Source organism: Bufo bufo, chromosome 7 (genome assembly GCF_905171765.1).
Source record: "Bufo bufo chromosome 7, aBufBuf1.1, whole genome shotgun sequence".
In the NCBI taxonomy this organism is placed as follows: domain Eukaryota; kingdom Metazoa; phylum Chordata; class Amphibia; order Anura; family Bufonidae; genus Bufo; species Bufo bufo.
This window is the reverse complement of record NC_053395.1, coordinates 188,495,940-188,514,269: the sequence shown is the minus strand read 5'-3', so window position 1 is coordinate 188,514,269 and position 18,330 is coordinate 188,495,940. Positions and strand designations below refer to the sequence as shown.

The window sequence follows — 18,330 nt, the reverse complement described above, 5'->3', positions numbered from 1 at the left end:
AATGCCGCGTTCTCCTTCACTAACGAGCAAGCGATTGCCAGGAAGAAACGCTTTTTTCCGACAGTTGTCTCCTCAATTGGGCCATGTAAAGGGTTTTCTCATCCGTATCATTGGGGGACACAGGCTTGACCGTGGGTATAGCTGCTGCCACTAGGAGGCGACACTAAGCACAAAAGTGCGATCTCCTCCCTCCAGCTATTCCCTTCCTACAGGGACTACGCTAAAACAGTTTTAGCTTGGTGTCCGTAGGAGGAGGTCTGCTGATTTTTTTTATTTTTTTTTTTATTTTTTTATTTTCCCCTTTTTTTATTTTCTTCTAGCGGGATTACAGGCAGTCCTAGCTGCCTGCACTCCCACCCAGGAGACGGGAGACCAGGGGGTCCCCAAGCTCGCTGCTCCTTCCCGGTCTCCAGAAGACAAGGAGGACCAGAGGTTCCTAAAGCCTCTGCATCCCGCCAGCCTTGGGGTCACCACGGCCGCCCACGACAAGTCCCCTCTGTTTCTGGTGTAGCATCCCTCCCCAAGGGGCCGCACACCAAAGGTGGTGACCCGGCTGGAACTAGGGGGGCAGAACATGCCAGACAGTTAGGTATTCCTGGCTCCAACCCCCCCCTCTCCCTCTTCTCAGGTTACTTGCTGTGGATGACCCCCACAAAGGCTTGTCCCCCCAGGCGGGCAAAGGGTTAACAGCTGCGCGCGGTGGCTCTTCTGTGGGGGTGAGGGGTGGCCCTCTGTGCTTGCCAAACTTCTTTCTGTCGTGGCAGCCCCCACCTGTTTCTCTCTCCTCCGTCAGGGCCGCTTGTAAATTGAGGCCCCGGCTTCTACTGCGGCCTACTTCAGATCCGCTCGCCGCGGGTACTTCTCACCCGGCCGACACCTCCGCTCGGCCGGGGCTCCTTGCGGCAGCACCGTTATACGGAGGGTGAGAAGGAAAGACCTCCAGTGGGTGCGCCAGCGCTTCTTTTAATTATTGCGGGCGGGGGATGAGTTCTCCTAGTTTCCCCCCTCCTTCATCTGTTCCAGCATGTTTGGCTAGCTCACATCACGGATGCCTGGGTACGAGAAGTTATCTCGGAAGGTTACAAACTCAAGTTCTGTTTTTTTCGCTAGTCTTCCCCGACCGTTTTCGCGGATTCGGACATTGCAACCATGGACCCGGGGGAGTACCTGTCCTCAATAGACATCAAGGACGCTTACCTACATGTTCCCATCTGCGTCAGTCACCAGAAATATCTTCGGTTCGCAGTGGGACCTTTTCATTACAAGTTTGTGGCCCTCCCGTTCGGTCTTGCCTCAGTCATGCCAGGGGGATAGTGGCTATTCCGTACTTGGACGATGTCCTGATCAAGGGTTCGTCATTCCGGACAACGGCGGACAGCCTACATGTCGTCCGAGACACCCTGTAACACTTCGGGTGGGTTCTGAACCTATCAAAGTCATGTCTTCATCCATCTAGACAGCTGATGTTTCTGGGCATGCTGTTCGACACCGATCGGGCCAAGATATTCTTGCTCCTAGACAAACTCTCCACTCTCCTTAGTCAGATACTCTCATTGTTGCGGCCTCAGCCTCTTCCCATTCGCCAGTGCATGAGGGCTCTGGGCTACATGGTCTCTTCCTTCAAAGCAGTGCCCTATGCACAGTTCCATACCAGGGCTCTTCAGCGGCACATTCTGACCAAGTGGGACGGTTCCCCGGCCTTTCTGGATCAACTCATCTGTCTCCCTGTCTCCGATGCTGACATCGGGCCGCTCCTTCCTTCCCCTCCACCTGATTCTGGTTACGACAGACGCTAGTCTCTGGGGCAATCTGGACAATCTCTCGGTCCAGGGCACCTGGTCCCACGAGGAATGCTCCCTTCCGATCAATATTCTAGAATTGCGGGTGATTCGCCTCTCTGGTTCATTAGACCATCTCTAGTTCGGGTTCAAACCAACAACTCCACGGCAGTCGCATATCTAAATCACCAGGGCGGCACCCGGAGCCCCGCAGCCATGTCTGAAGCAGCTCTCATCCTCTCTTGGGCGGAGAGCCATGTTCCAGCTCTGTCGGCAATTCATATCCCCAGCGTCGACAACTGGATCGCCGACTTTCTCAGCCGAGAGAGACTCGATCCCGGCAAATGGGCTCTGCATTCACAGGTCTTTCTTGCGATCTGCGAGCAATGGGGTCGGCCGGATGTGGATCTCATGGCCCCCTGCTTCAACCACAAGGTAGAGAACTTCGTTGCAAATTCCAAGGATTCTCTGGCTCGGGCGTCGGACTCCCTTGTGATCCTGTGGACGCAGTTCACGTTTCCTTATGTGTTCCCTCCTCTCTCGCTCATTCCGCGTCTTCTCCGAAAAATCTGGTCCGAAGGTCTGCCCGTCATTCTCGTGGCCCCGGACTGGCCACGCAGAGTATGGCACGCATCCCTAGTCTCCCTCCTCGCTGACTAACCCTGATGTCTTCCCCTTCGCGGACCTCTTGTTGCAGGGACCGATCTTCTACCCGAATTTAGGGTTGCTACATTTAACGGCTTGGCTGTTGAAGCCGCTGTTCTAAGGGCTCGGGGTTTCTCGGATGCTGTTGTCCAGACCATGATTCGGGCTAGGAAGCCGTCGTCCTTCCGGATCTATCACCGGACCTGGAAGTCCTACTTTAGTTGGTGCGAACACCACCAGTTGTCTCCCATTCGGTACTCGTTGCCACGACTCTCGTATTTTCTGCAGTCGGGCATGGACTTTGGGCTGGCTCTCAGTTCCCTGAGTCTCGGCCCTTTCTATACTTAGCTGAATTTGGCTTCACTTTCTGTGGTTCAGACCTTTCTGCAGGGGGTGGCTCACGCTGCGCCCCCTTACCGGCCTTCGTTGAATCCTTGGGACCCTAATCTGGTGCTCTCCAGTCCTCTCTGTTTGAGCCTTTGCAGCAGGTGTCCCTTCGCTTCCTGTCCTACAAGGTGGCCTTTTTGGTGGCAGTCACTTCCATTCGTAGGGTGTCTGAACTTCCTGTCGGTCGCCCTTCCTTATCCTCCATCAGGACAAGGTAGTCCTTCGTCTGGTCCAGTCCTTCCTTCCGAAGGTCGTGTCGGCATTCCATCTCAATGAAGAGATCATTCTCCCTTCCTTTTCTCCTGCCCAGTCTCATCCTCGTGAGCAGTCGCTCCACACTCTGGATTTGGTTTGGACCATTTGCATCTATCTGTCTCAGACGTCCTCTTTCCGGCGGAGGATTCACTATTCGTCCTTCCAGAGGGACCGAGACAAGGGCTGGCTGCGTCCAAAGTTTCCATTTCCAGATGGGTTCATTTGGCCATTGTGGAAGTGTACCGCATCAGTGACCGGGCTCAGCCCTTCTGTGTTACTGATCATTCTGCGCGGGCAGTGTGCGACTCTTGGGCAGTACATCATGGGGCTTCGGCCCTTCTGGTGTGCAGGGCGGCTACCTGGTCGTCTTTGCATACTTTTCCCAAATTTTATAGAGTGCACACCTTTGCACCTTCTGACGCTTCTCTGGGGCGTAGAGTTTTGCAGACGGCGGTTCTTTGATTGGCTGGAGGGCTTCTTCGTTTATGGCCCACCCCTGGGACTGCTCTGTAACGTCCCAAGTCAAGCCTGTGTCCCCCAATGATACGGATGAGTAAACTACATTTTTGTACTTACCGTAAAATCGGTTTCTCTTCCGTTCATTGGGGGACACAGCTCCCACCCATTCTCTCTGGTTATGGGCCTCGTTGTGGCCTGCGTGATTCTGGGTTTGTACATTGTTTGGTTTTCCTGTTTTTCCTTTTGCTTCTCCTACTGCTTTTGCACAAACTGTTTTAGCTTAGTCCCTGTCGGAAGGGTATAGCTGGAGGGAGGAGCTCACACTTCTTTGCTTAGTGTCGCCTCCAAGTGGCAGCAGCTATACCCAAGGTCAAGCCTGTGTCCCCCAATGAACGAAAGAGAAACTGATTTTACGTTAAGTACAAAAATCTAGTTTTTAGTCAGCTATTTCTCCCAACCACTCTATACACATGCTCAACCAAACATACATGTGGGGAGAGGGGAAAAAACCTAACAAAAAGATCAGGCAGTGAAATCCAACTGCCTAATCCTTATCTGCCCTTGCAGCTGTCTTCGAGGGAGAGTTGGGAGGCCCCCATACACGAGATTGTCGTGAGTCTGTACGACATTTATGTAGTATGTTTGGCTAGCTTTATGCATGCACCACCCACTTTTATAGGCTTTGTCTGGTATAGAGACATCATTTTAAAAATTCTCTTTTAAGACATTCTGAGTAGAGGGCTCCCTCTTTTGTGACCTCTGTCAACTAGGCTAGGGCTACATGGTGACACTGGTCGTGGACAGAATACATGAGCAGAGGTGTTCCCATAGAAATGAATGGGATCGCTGTGCCAGTTGTAAGAAATCCAGCCGTGTTGGATTTCTTGCGAAGAGTGCGGCAATTGCATTCACTTCTATGGGTTCACCACTACTCCAGTGAACGTGGCTGCAACGACTGTTGGGCGACCAGTTTTGCCATATACCTGTACCTTAAAAGCTGTGCACCCTGTGACGAGTTTTTAGGGAGTGTTCTTACAAGAAAAGATTGTCAAAAGCAGATAATTCCTATAGGACATTTTCCCGCATGTCAGCAAATTTTTGCTGCTGAGATGGCCTGAAATCCACACCAGCTGTGGCGTTTGTTAGGCCTAGTTCACACTTTAGTTATTTTATCAGTTATTGGGAGCCAGAACAGGTGCAAATCTTTCCATTATACCTTATTAGGGATGAGTGAATCAACTTTGGATGTTTCATCTGAAGTCGATTCGCTCATCCCTATACCTTATCTCTGAGTAGGCTTCACTACTGGTTTTGGTTCACAATAACTGTTGGAAATAACTGATCAACTAACTGAAATGTGAGCTTGGCCTTACATGTGGATTTTGCCCCATGTTTGCCTTGGATTTCATGCCCTGCAGTGTCACAATGCTTGTAATACTACCTTCGGAGGCAATATTTTTTTATGATTGCATGTTACTCATTTTTGGCTAAAACTCATTTTTTTCAATTTACCTTTATTAAAAATATTGAGCTGTTCTGTTACAAAAGGTTAACTGTTTTTCTAACTGTGTGACAGGTACTTTCACTTTGTACCGGTCATCTAATAAACCTTATCTCTAAACGACTGAGGAGGTCATAAACGCTTATTTAAGCGCATTCTTATCCGTAAAATAAGAACTGGGCTATAATTTATGTTTAGGAGGCCAGAGAGAAGGAGTTTGTCTGCTCCCTAGATGACGGAAAAGACTAAAGCCAAAGGGTGCTTCTAGAGCATGTCAGCTCTGTACAGAAAGGTTTTTATTGTGTGCCTGGGAAAATTTGATAAGCTGTAAAAAACACTATTTGTTTTGTCAAATCCATTATAATTCTAAATGGACACAACAGAGCCATAATATCAGTCCTACGTCTTTTACCATAATGGGGATCGGCGGAGATCTGACCACAACCTAGCAAACATGCAGAGAGTCGGCCGGATGAGAGAAACCACATCGTTCAAGCTACTAGCCGATGCTCTGCATATTTGCTGGGTTGCAGCCGGATCTCCCCTGGTCCCCATCAGAGCGCCTTCACATGTGGCATGACTCTTTGTGGCAGAAAATTCTGCGACTGAAAACCAGTTCCATTTACCTTAAAGGGGTTGTCCGGGTTCAGAGCTGAACCCGGACATACCCTTATTTTCACCCAGACAGCCCCCCTGAGGCTAGCATCGGAGCATCTCATCCGATGCGCTCCCTTGCCCTGCACTGAATCGCGCAGGGCACGGCCTCTTTTGTTTTCAATAACACACTGCCGTGCGGAAACTTCACCGTGTTCGGTGACGTCACCGGCTCTGAGGGGCGGGCTTTAGCTCTGCCCTAGCCGTTTAACTGGCTAGGGCAGAGCTACATTCCGCCCATCAGTGCCGGTGACGTCACTGGGCTTCCTGGCAGCCCCATGGAGACCCCCAGTATGTCACCGGATCTCCAAAAAATACCTTTGCCCTGTGCAATTTAGCACAGGTCAAAGGAGAGCATCGGAGCATGAACTGCTCCGATCCTCATGTCAGGGGGGCTGCCGGGGTGAAAATGGAGGGATGTCCGGGTTCAGCTCTGAACCTGGACAACCCCTTTAATGGGGCTTGCAGAAATCCATGCGCTCGCTGCCCCATTTAAATGAATGGAACTGATTTTCAGTTGCAGAATTCTGCCACTAAATCTGCCACGTATGTAGGTTCTCTTTTATAGTGAATGGGGCCGGACGACGATGCGGTAGCTTTCCGGCAGTGCTGGAATGCAGAGAGATCCGGCAGGCTGTTCCTGGTCTAACAAATGTACACTTGTGGTGACGGCACAATGAACTAGAATGCATCGAGGTGACAGATTCCCTTTTAAAAAAAAAAACATGCAGGGGGCCCCAAAATCCTCCCAGATAATGTTGCCTCCCACAACACTATTAAAAAAATGTAAAAAAAATAAATAAAAAATAAAGTAGTTTTTACTGGAGGGCCACTTTAACTTTTTATGTGCAAGAGGTCCAGTTTTGGACAACATTGTGTGACCCTCCCCACCACCACGCACATGAGGTTGATTGAAAACCCTCTGCTGATCGTTTATACCATTTGCTGCATGTACCGCTGGTCGTTGTAGTGCATTCCATTTAACCCTTTGCTACACGGCAGACCTGTTATATGCTGGGTCTGTGACATGCTCACATGTTGCCGTAGTTGTTGACGGCTCTGAATGAAGATGAATCTAATTTGCCGTTGTCATGCGGTGCACACATTGCCGCCTTCATTTGTCACCCCCCCCCCCCTCCAATCTCCAGTGGAGTTTTCTGGTAATGAAGATCGAACAGCCTATAAGGCTCGATGATGACCCATTTGTGGTTGCTTCGACCTGCCGACAAAGACAAAAGGTGGCATTACCCACATGACGCGCTGTCGCCATAGAAACTGAGATCCGGCACTCGAGGAAAGGCTGAGAAGCCTTGCAATTTTTTTTTTTTTTTTTCCAGCCTCAGTGTCTCATCCCCGTGAGCCATCACGGAAAATTACTGAGCTGCACTGAATCTGTCACAGTTAGTTTATGTCTTCTTATTAGGGATCTCTATTTACAGTCAGACCCGGTTAACTGGAAGCGGAACGTGGATGACGGAACGCATGAATATAAAGTGCTGATGCCACACAAGGACATGCCAGTACAAAGCTAAGCAAGGGTGGGGACTGGGGACTTCTGTCCCCTCCGGAACCCCCTTGATATAGAAATGTTATGTTTGCAAAAATCTCTGCACCAGATGAGTCTGTGCTTTCACTTTTAAAGGGGTTGTCTGAGTTATCTTAAAAGGGACCCCATGCCAGTAAATAATAACAAAAAAAAAAAACCTTTCACCTGTGCTGGTCACTGCACCTCTGCTCTATTCCTCCTCCCAATGCTTGTATACAAACTGCAGCAGTAACATACGGGTATACAGCTCCTGACCGCTACAGCCAATCAGCGGCCTTGTGCCGTTATACTGCTGAGAACAGAGATTGGCTGTAGCAGTCATGTGTTGTATACCAGTCACCACTGCAGCCCTCAATGCAAACCAAGGGAAGAGTGGAGCTGAGGTGCAGGAGGGGGGAGTATAGGACGTTTTTCTATTTTTATTTTAAGGTATTTGCGGTCATGACGCCCCTTTTGCTCAAGTTGGACATCCACTTTAATTCAATGGAAAATGTATTTAATGCACTTATATAGCGCTACTATATTCCACAAAGCTTTACAGACATTGGCATCACACTGTCCCCAAAATCAATGAGGTCACGATTAAAGAGGTTGTGCCAAATTTATAAAGTAATCCCCTATCCACAGGATATGGGATAACTAGCTGATTGCTGCGGGTCCAAATGCTGGGATCCTCCCTAATACCCAGAATGGGGGTCTGGTGTTCCTCAGTTCAGATGGAGCAACAGGTCAAGAATGTTCCCTGCCTCTCTATTCATGCTCTGTGGGAGCACCAGAGATAACGGAGTGCTGTACTCTAATAGAGAATGAATGGAGCGACAGTACGTATGCTCGACCTGTTGCTCCATCAGAACAGGGGAACAGGAACCCTGTTCTGGGGCATTGGTGGGTGTCCCAGTGTTTGGACCCCCACTGATCAGCTTATCCCCTCTTCTGTGGACAAATATCCCGGGGATAACTTTTATACTTGACACAATCCAATTTCCAATGTGCCCCCTGTTTTTGTGCAATTATAACTTTTATTATATGCTAATTAGCCTCTAGGAACCGGGGGGCATTGCACCTGCTCCTAGAGGCTCCGTTCGACCACCTCTTTCCACTCCCTCCTACTCTTGATTGACAGGGCCAGGCTGTCCCGTTCACTCGCCGGCTTCCTCACTGCGCCTGCACCGAATACTGAACGGGACAGCGCAGGCATGAGATTTTCCCCAGCAGACAAGGGCGGCAGGAGGAGTCTAACGCTGGCCTGGCCCTGTCAATCATGAGTAGAAGGGAGTGGACACAGGTGGGCGAATGGAGCCTGTGCAATGCCCCCCCCCCGCCCCCGGTTCCTAGAGGCGAATTAGCATATAATAAAAGTTATAATTCCACAAAAACGGGGGCACACTGAAAAAAAAGAATAGCAGTGTTAGTCAGGTGACATTTGCACATGTATCATGTCAGCCTGTTTAAAGGGATTCTGGCACCTCTTTTTACCCTATAGAGATGCGGACATGCACGGCTAGATCGCCGCTAGCATGTACACAATATACCGGTCCTATATCTCTGAGTGGTTTTATTGAGTGTAAAAAATGATATAATATATATATATATATATATATATATATATATTATAATGTAAATCAGCCTGGAGTCCAAGGGGCTGTACTAACCGTTCTGGAGCCCAGCCATGCCCCCTGTGAAGGAGCCCAGCACCGCCTGTATCCAGGAATCTCGTCCTTGCTCACGAAGTCAGATCGCCGTAATCTCACAATGCGCGAGCTCGCGCATGCTCAGTGCCGGCATAGTGTTGCTTCCCTGTGCTTGCATCAGCCTCAGGGAAGGAACTGCGCTAGGGTTCATGGATCCTGGTGATCACATCTAAAGCCTTAGGCCTCATGCACACGACTGTTGTTCTGGTCCGCATCCGAGCCACAGTTTTTGCGGCTCGGGTGCGGACACATTCACTTAAATGGGGCCACAAAAGATGCGGACAGCACTCTGTGTGCTGTCCGCATCCGTTGCCCCGCAAAAAAATATATAACATGTCCTATTCTTGTCCGTTTTGTGGACAAGAATAGGCATTTCTACGATGGGCTGCCATTAGGCACACGGGCGGCTTCAGTGTTTTGTGGATCCGCAATTTGCGGATCGTAAAAAAAACAGAACGGTCGTGTGCATGAGGCCTTATCTACATGTCAGTGTTTTGGTCAGTGATTTCCATACGCGATTGTGAGCCAAAACTAGGATTGTTTAGAGCCACACCTGGTTCTGGCTCAAAATCACTGATGGAAATCACTGACAGAACACTGTGTGAATAAAGGGGCATTCACACGACTGTGCCATGTTTTGCGCTCCACAAAACACGGATGCTGCCCGTGTGCGTTTTGCAATTTGCCGAATGGGTGGCCCATTATAGAAATGCCTATTTCTCGTACATTCCATTGGGGGACACAGACCATGGGTATAGCCTAGGTCATTACTAGGAGGAGACACTATGCAAATAAAAAAGATAGCTCCTCCTCCCCGGGCTTTACCCCCATGCTCCACCGGGAGGACCCCAGTCTTGCTTAGTGTCGGATAAGGAGGTGACATTTTCGACTTTACTCCCGTTTTTTTTTTTTTCAACGTTTTTTCTGTGTCTGAATCATTTCCACGCCAGTGAATGTATTCCTTCAGAAAGATGTTCATTTATACGGCCTTCATTACGTTATATTTGTAGTCGCTATTTGTGTACAAGTAATCGTATTAAACATAAAGTTTTATAAGCGCAATAACCCTCCTTATCTGCGGTAATTTACAGCGGATCATATATTGTGTGTAATTAATACACCCCTTTGTTTTGGACATTAAATGTATGTTATACAGAATCGAGCCTTTCTTATTTTACGATTGCAAATCTATCATTGCTTTCACTAGTGGCCTCAGATGGATTATGTTAAACAGTGGACGGGATCCCTTCACATTCGGTTCGCAGATTGAGTTTGACTGCCACAGAAATCTTGCTACTGTTAACAAAGTTATACAGAGTGTGTGTATGTATGTATATATAATTATATAATATCACACACTAGCAGGAGGACCCGGCTTCGCGCGGGTATATTTCATCTATTTCATTTTAGTGTTTGTGTGTGTCGTTAAAAGATATTGACAGTATCCCACATAACTGTGACCTCTACAGCACCCCACCCCTTTAACAGTGAACTCCACAGTCCCCCACCCCTTAACACTGACCTCCCCCCCACATTGCCCCTCCACTTTAAAATGAGACCTCCACAGCAGCCCATCCCCTTAACTTTGTCCTTCACAGCAGCCCACCCCTTTAACAGTGAGTTTCAAAGCAGCCCACTCACTTGACAGTGACCTCCTCAGGGGCCCGCCCCCTTAACGGTGACCTCCACAGTACCCCGCTGCCTTAAAGGGATTCTGTGACCAGATTTAACCCTATTAAGCTAGCTGACATTATCGGCATGCCAATGTCAGCTAAACCTAACTAGCCTATTCCTACTTTTATCTATGCCTCCATTATGCCAGAAATCTAACTTTTATAATATGCTAATTAGTCTCTAGGAGCAGGGGGGGGGGGGGCGCATTCTTCCTGCTCCTAGAGGCTCCGTTTTCCCACCTTCGTCGCCTGCCTCCAAGTCCTGATTGACAGGGCCAGGCAGCGCTCGCATCTGTCTGCCAGCCCTGTGCTCTGGTGAAATCTTGCGCCATTCAGCATTCGGCGCAGGCGAGGTGAGGGAAAGACCGCTTCCTCACCGCGTGACCTATTAATGTGACCTATAAACTGTACAACTCAATTGAAAAACAAACTGAAATCTTTTAGGTAGAGGGAAGAAAAAATATAAAAATAAAATTATATGGTTTCATAAGTGTGCACACCCTTAAACTAATACTTTTGTTGAAGCACCTTTTGATTTTATTACAGCACTCAGTCTATCAGCATGGCACATTTTGACTTTGCAAGATTTGCCCACTCTTCTTTGCAAAAACACTCCAAATCTGTCAGATTGCGAGGGCATCTCCTGTGCACAGCCATCTTTAGATCACCCCACAAATTTTCTATGGGATTCAGGTCTGGGCTCTGGCTAGGCCATTCCAAAACTTTAAAGGGATTCTGTCATGAGATTTTACCCCTATAACCTAAACATATGCTTATGTCCGGAGTAATAATAAGAATCCTAAGCTGGCATTATTAACCTCTTCAGGACACATGACGCCCGGCGGGCGCTGATCGGAACCCGATGCCTGCTCAAATCATTGAGCAGGCACCTTGGCTAAATGCGCGGGGGGGCATTCCTTTTCTTCTGCGCTTTGCCGTGTGCCCGTACAACAGTTTACGACCACATATGGGGTGTTTCTGTAAACTACAGAATCGGGGCCATAAATATTGAGTTTTGTTTGGCTGTTAACCCTTGCTTTGTTACTGGAAAAAATGGATTAAAATGGAAAATTTGCCCAAAAATTTAAATTCTGAAATTTCATCTCCATTTGCCAATAATAATCTTGTGGAACACCTAAAGGGTTAACGACGTTTGTAAAATTAGTTTTGAATACCTTGAGGGGTGTAGTTTCTTAGATGGGGTCACTTTTATGGAGTTTCTACTCTAGGGGTGCATCAGGGGACTTCAAATGGGACATGGTGTAAAAAAAAACAGCCCAGCAAAATCTGCCTTCCAAAAACCGTATGGCATTCCTTTCCTTCTGCGCCCTGCCGTGTGCCCGTACAGTAGTTTACGACCACATATGGGGTGTTTCTGTAAACTACAGAATCAGGGCCATAAATATTGAGTTTTGTTTGGCTGTTAAGCCTTGCTTTGTAACTGGCAGCGGCTTCGTTGAGCAAAGTGCGCATGTGCTGGCCTCATGCGCACTTCGCTCAACGAAGCCGCTGCCCGGAGTCAGCGGCGCATCAGGCTGAGCCTAGTGCGCAGGCGCGGGATCTGGCAGAGGGACAGGGTAGGATCGCGGAGGCGGAGCTGAGCTAGGGAAGGCGGCGCTGGGTGCTGCCGGGCACCCTGTATTAACGGACCTCCCCTTGGGCACCTTAAGTGAGTGATTGACAGGTTATAAAAACCTTTTTTTTGTGCACATAGAGCCACAGTGAAGTTTAATAATGCCAGCTTAGGATTCTTACTATTACTCCGGACATGAGCATATGTTTAGGTTATAGGGGTAAAATCTCATGGCAGAATCCCTTTAATCTTCTTCTGGTGAAGCCATTCCTTTGTTGATTTGGATGTATGCTTTGGGTCGTTGTCATGCTGAAAGATGAAGTTCCTCTTCATGTTCAGCTTTCTAGCAGAAGCACCTTTTCCCACATGCTTTTGGGAGACTTCAGATGTGTTTTTGCAAAATGTAGCCTGGCTTGGATGTTTTTCTTCGTAAGAAAAGGCTTTCGTCTTGCCACTCTACCCCATAGCCCAGACATATTAAGAATATGGGAGATTGTTGTCACATGTACCACACAGCCAGTACTTGCCAGATATTCCTGCAGCTCCTTGAATGTTGCTGTAGGCCTCTTGGTCGCCTCCCAGACCAGTTTTCTTCTCGTCTTTTCATCAATTTTGGAGGGACGTCCAGTTCTTGGTAATGTCACTGTTGTGCCATATTTTCTCCACTTGATGATGACTGTCTTCACTGTGTTCCATGGAATATCTAATGCCTTGGATATTCTTTTGTCCCCTTCTCCTGACTGATTCCTTTTAACAATGAGATCCCTCTGATGCTTTGGAAGCTCTCTGTGGACCATGGCTTTTGCTGTTGGATGTGACTAAGAAAATTTCAGGAAAGACCAACTAGAGCAGCCGAACTTTATTTGGGGTTAATCAGAGACACTTTAAATCAGGGCTCGACAAATCCCAGGCGCCAGGTCGCCATGGCGACCAGGAATTTAGTCCTGGCGCTTGGGTATTTGTCAGCCCGTTTTCAAAGGTGCCCGGGCGATGGGTGAGGAGCTGCCGTTCTGTCCGGAGGCAGCACCGTTTGAAACAGCTCATCCAGTCAGTGAGGCACAGCACACAGAGAGCGAGACGCTGGCAGCAGGGAGGGGAGGGACTCGGGAGGAGTGTAATCTGATCCTAGAGTGGAAGCTGCTTCTGCCAGCCCCTCCCCTCCCCGCCCACCAACCAATCAGAGCTGAGGCAAGGCAAGCACTAGCAGCTCCGAGTCACACAAGTAAGTACAGGGAGTCTAAGTAAGAAAGAATCGAATGAGTCACAGGTTAAAAGAATCTAAAGATCCGACTTAGTTAGGGACTCATTCAATTCTTTGAGTTAAAAGAACAGGTTACACTGAGGCTGTGCTGATGCTTTTGCAGCAGTGATAAGACAGTGACAGGACACAGTTTAGATTACAGTGTGAATTAACCCTTTAGGAATCAAATCGGCTTCTCAAGGAGATCTATATGTTAAAGGCATCCCTTCTCCTGTCTCATTCAGTAGCTATAGGACTAAGGCTACTTTCACACTTGCGGCAGGATGGATCTGGCAGGCGGTAACATGGTATACAGCATTATTGGGGGGGCTCTATGGAGAAGTGGGGGGGGAAGCACTATGGGGGCACCTACTGGGGGCTTTATGACACGGCTCCGCCTGGCTCCTAACTTTTTTAGCTGGCTCCTAGATTCCAAGGAAATTTGTCAAGCCCTGCTTTAAATGATGGCAGGTGTATGCTGACTCCTATTTAACATGATTTTGAATGCAATTGCTTAATTCTGAACACAGCTACATCCCCAGTTATAAGAGGGTGTGCACACTTATGCAACCACATTATTTTTTTTTGTTTGAAATCTTTTAGGTGGAGGGAAGAAAACAATTTGTTTTTCAATTGAGTTGTACAGTTTATAGGTCACATTGAAGGTGGAAAAAGTTCTGAAATGATTTATCTTTGTCTCATTTTTATACATCACAGAAACCTGACATTTTAACAGGGGTGTGTAGACTTTTTATATCCACTGGGTGTAATGCAGTTATTTCTTCAAGGGACTGTGCGTGCCGCAGTTACCATTTTCCACTGTTTGAGGGTTATTCTGACTCTTTGATATTAATGGTCTATTCAATATCCGAGTTACTGAACTTCTAATTTGAAGGAGGACCACATAGGGGCTCATGTGTCCAAGGGCTGTGACCTGGGCCAGTCAGTAGAAGTGGTAGTGCCACTAGGAAAGGATCGTGGCACTTTGGTTTTTCCTGGTGGCTGATCTTGCTCTTTATATGCCACCTACGTCTGGGTGTCCGGTGCTTAGCCATTGTCTTTTGATTTGCTGGTGGTCACTTACATGTAAAACGCTTCCATATATTTATACCTGTAATTAAACTCTGATTTTTATAACGCAGACGTCAGAAGGCCAGGGAGAGGCAGCAGAAGTTACTTGCCGAATTTGCTTCAAGGCAGAAAAGCTTTATGGAAACGGCAATGGATGTTGGTGAGTTTGTTAATAATTGGTAGTTGTATGTAATGTGTAGTTTACTTAGCTTTTTTTTACCTCTTCAATATGTTATTTTCTTTAAATCTTTGTGAAATAAGTCTTCTGTCTTAACCATTTTTTATGTGAAACGTCATAAAGTGTTGTGTGTTTTGTAAGGGTACTTTCACACTTGTGGCAGAGGATTCCGGCAGGCAGTTCCGTCGCCGGAACTGCCTGCCGAATCCGTCAAAACATATGCAAACTGATGGCATTTGTCAGATGGATCAGGATCCTAAACCATATGACACATGAATTGAAATGCCGGATCAGTCTCCCCGGTGTCATCTGGAAAAACGGATCCGGCATTTATATTTCTTCACATTTTTTGCCGCAATGCCGGGTCTGTTTTGGCGGAACACTCAGCATTAATGCATTTCAAGTGTTCCGGAATTTTGGACGGAGATAAAACTGCAGCATGCTGCGGTATTATCTCCATCCTGAAAAGGCAAAAAGACTGAACTGAAGACATCCTGATGCCTCCTGAATAGATTGCTCTCCATTCAGAATGCATGGGGATAAATCTGATCAGTTCTTTTCCGGTATTGAGCCCCTAGGACGGAACTCGATGCCGGAAAAGAAAAACGCAAGTGTGGAAGTAGCCTTGCTTTGCATTAAAACCTTGCTCGGCTGTCCTGTACCTCCCATAGGAGTGAATGGAGAGCCACTGGGATGCACTGCTACTCATTCTCCACCTGGATACAGCGGGTGGCAGCCACCTCACCAGAAGGAAACCGGGTTGGAACTCGAATCTGTCAAATGCTTACTTCTCATCCTGTGGATGAGAACGTCCCTTTAAATGTTTCAAGTATTTGAAGGGAACTTGTCATGCTGTACTTGTAGTCCAGTTTGTGAGCAGCATGTTATAGAGCAGGAGGATCTGAGCAGATGCATAGTTTTGTGGAAAAAGATTCAGTATAACTTTTTATTCATTTGCTCATTCTGTGCTTGGGAGTCCAGTGGGCGGTCCTACCCAGTGTTTGACTGTTATCTCTATGTACTCTGATATGGGGAAGGCTGTCAGTCACTGAATAAGAACCGCCTACTGGACTCTTAAGGATGGACAGACCAGGGATATAAATGAGCAAACTGCAACTTATACTAAATCTTGTCTTATTACTCTGTATTATTTGTATTTAAATTTACATCTCTGCTCTTTCGACCCTTATGAGTCCAATGGGGATCCTATTCGGTGACTGACAGCCCTATCTGTTATCATTATATACTACACAGTCCTAAAGATAGGTCAACAATATTTAAAGGGGTTGTCTCACTTCAGCACATGGCATTTATCATGTAGACAAAGTTAATAAAAGGCACTTAAAGGGATATTCCCATTACAGACAATGGGGGCATATCGCTAGGTTATGCCCCCTTTGTCTGATCTGGGACCCCACACCTATAATAAGAACAGAGCGGGGAAATGAACGGAGAGCGCACTGCGCATGCGCAGCAGCCCTCCATTCATTTCTATGGGGCCGCCAAAGTAGCTGAGCACTGGCTCGGCTATTTATGTCCGCCCGTTAGAAATGAATGGGAGCAGCGCGTGCGCGGTGCGCTCCCCATCACTTCTATGGGAGTAGCACTTGGTGGTGGATGGACCCTGGGAAATCCGGGGTCCTCCAGCCACAGCGCTCCACACTCCGTTCTCGTTGTAGGTGCGAGTCCCAGAGGTGGGACCCGCACCTATCAGACAATGGGGGCATATACTAGCGATATGCCCCTATTGTCTGTGATGGGAATACCCCTTTTAAGGTCCCTTTTTAGATGGGACAATTGAGCAGGTGATTGTCAGGAGTGAAGTGTTCTTTCCCGACAATCACCTGCTCGTTAGTGGAGGAGACCACGTCTATTACGTGCAGCGATCTCCACAGTGTGGGGAGCAGTGATCACTAAGGCCATCACTTCTCCCCATACAGACTCGTTGTTTGCCGGCAGCAGAGCGTGTTTAGATTGCGCGATTTGCAGCCGGCAAACAACGATTTAGGAGACCACATGAAAGATCCACTTACCTGACAAACAAGCGTTTTGGGTAATCAGTGGCACCTTTAGAACACCAGATAATCGATGACAAGCGATTCTACGAACACTCGTTCGCGATTATCTGGCAGATTCTCGGCCTGTGTAAAGGGCCCTTTACTAATTTACAGTGGTCCCTCAAGATACAATGACCTCAGGATCCAATATTTTCAACTTGCATTTGTCTCTCATGGGTCATTGTATGGTAAGTTGAAACTAGATTCAACATACAATGTCTCAGATTAAGATTCAACCAATCACCATGGCCAAATCTCTGGTAAAATACCTATATTGATGTCTAGTAGCTCCTCTGTACAGTACAGTGCGGTACTACATGTCCTGCACTGCCCTCTCTATGTGCTCGGATTGGCTGCTTCTTTGGACATCAGATGAGGGCGACTCCATTTTCTGTTGCAATGTGTGCTATACAGGACCCTGAAGAAGTTCCTGTCCTCATCATTGAAAGTTATTTACAGCTTCCGGCATCTTCTCCTGACTGTTATATGTAAGGACTTGCTTTATCTGCCTTAGTTATCTGCTTATTTTTCTTAAATTTTCTTTTTCTCTTATTTTGGGATGACATTTGGTTTTTTTGGAACCAATTACTAGATTACAATGGTTTCCACATACAGTGGTCATCCCCTAACCAATTAACGTTGTAACTTCAGGGACTACTGTGCCTCCTTTGCTGGCTTGATTAATTTTTCTATTATATTATACACTCCTCATATCCAGGGGTTATGACCACCCTGCAGTCCAGCTGCGGTGGACGTGCTTGTATACTAAAGGAAAAAGCGGCGGCCTCCACAGGAGTGCACATAGGCACGCATGCGCAGCAGCTTCCGTCCCGACCACCTCGTATCTGTGCTGCAGCGGTGGCCGTAACCTCTATAGACGACCAGTGAATAATGTGATGAAAAAATTAATGAGGCCAGCAAAGGAAGCAATATGGACAATCGCGATACATTAGTAAGTGCCTTGTATTAATTTTCTCTACATGATAAATACCATTTGCTGACGTGAGACAACCCCTTTCAGTTCTGGAGATCGCGTTTAAACGGGTTTTCCATGAGTCAAATATTGATGAACCTTATCCACAGATTGGTGGGGGTCCGACTGCTGGCATCCCCATAGTTCAGCGGACCGCAGCACTTCGTTAAAAGCTGCTGCCTTGTCAGACCAGTGACGTCACATTCATTGGTCCCATGGTGGCCAGTGTGCAGCTCGGTCTCATATACAGTGTACGGCTCTGTGCCTGGTAATCTTTGAGGAGCATACGAGTGCTGCGGCCCTTACAAACAGAAGATGGGCCGGGGTGCTTGGAGTTGGTGCCTACTGATCTGATATTGACCTCTCCTGAGGACAGCTCATCAGTATTGTAAACCCATAAAACCCCTTTAAGCTAGTATGTGTCCTACTTAATTCCTGGAACAGCTTCTGGAGCTCCCAGCCAAGTCAGTTCATCACACTATGGCAGAGTGTCACACTGTGCAGACAGAATAGAAATGTGCATTATAATGAGGGAGCCTTACATAACTGTGTTAGTATTATTGGCTATTGCAGTAAATTGCAAGATCATTGTTCCATAAATGTAATAATAACACAAAAAATAAAAAACTGCCCAAATGACAAGTGTCAC

General features: G+C 47.5%; 1 protein-coding gene across 5 annotated transcripts in view; it reads left to right on the top strand.

The window, feature by feature from the left end:
• UBR3 (ubiquitin protein ligase E3 component n-recognin 3) overlaps positions 1-18,330 on the top strand; it is a 207,286-nt gene that overhangs the window by 103,316 nt on the left and 85,640 nt on the right. For all 5 annotated transcript variants that reach the window (XM_040441568.1, XM_040441565.1, XM_040441566.1 and 2 more), the window contains one exon: positions 14,545-14,633. In XM_040441568.1, the coding sequence (XP_040297502.1) occupies positions 14,545-14,633 (89 nt within the window). The remainder of the gene's footprint in view (positions 1-14,544; positions 14,634-18,330) is intronic.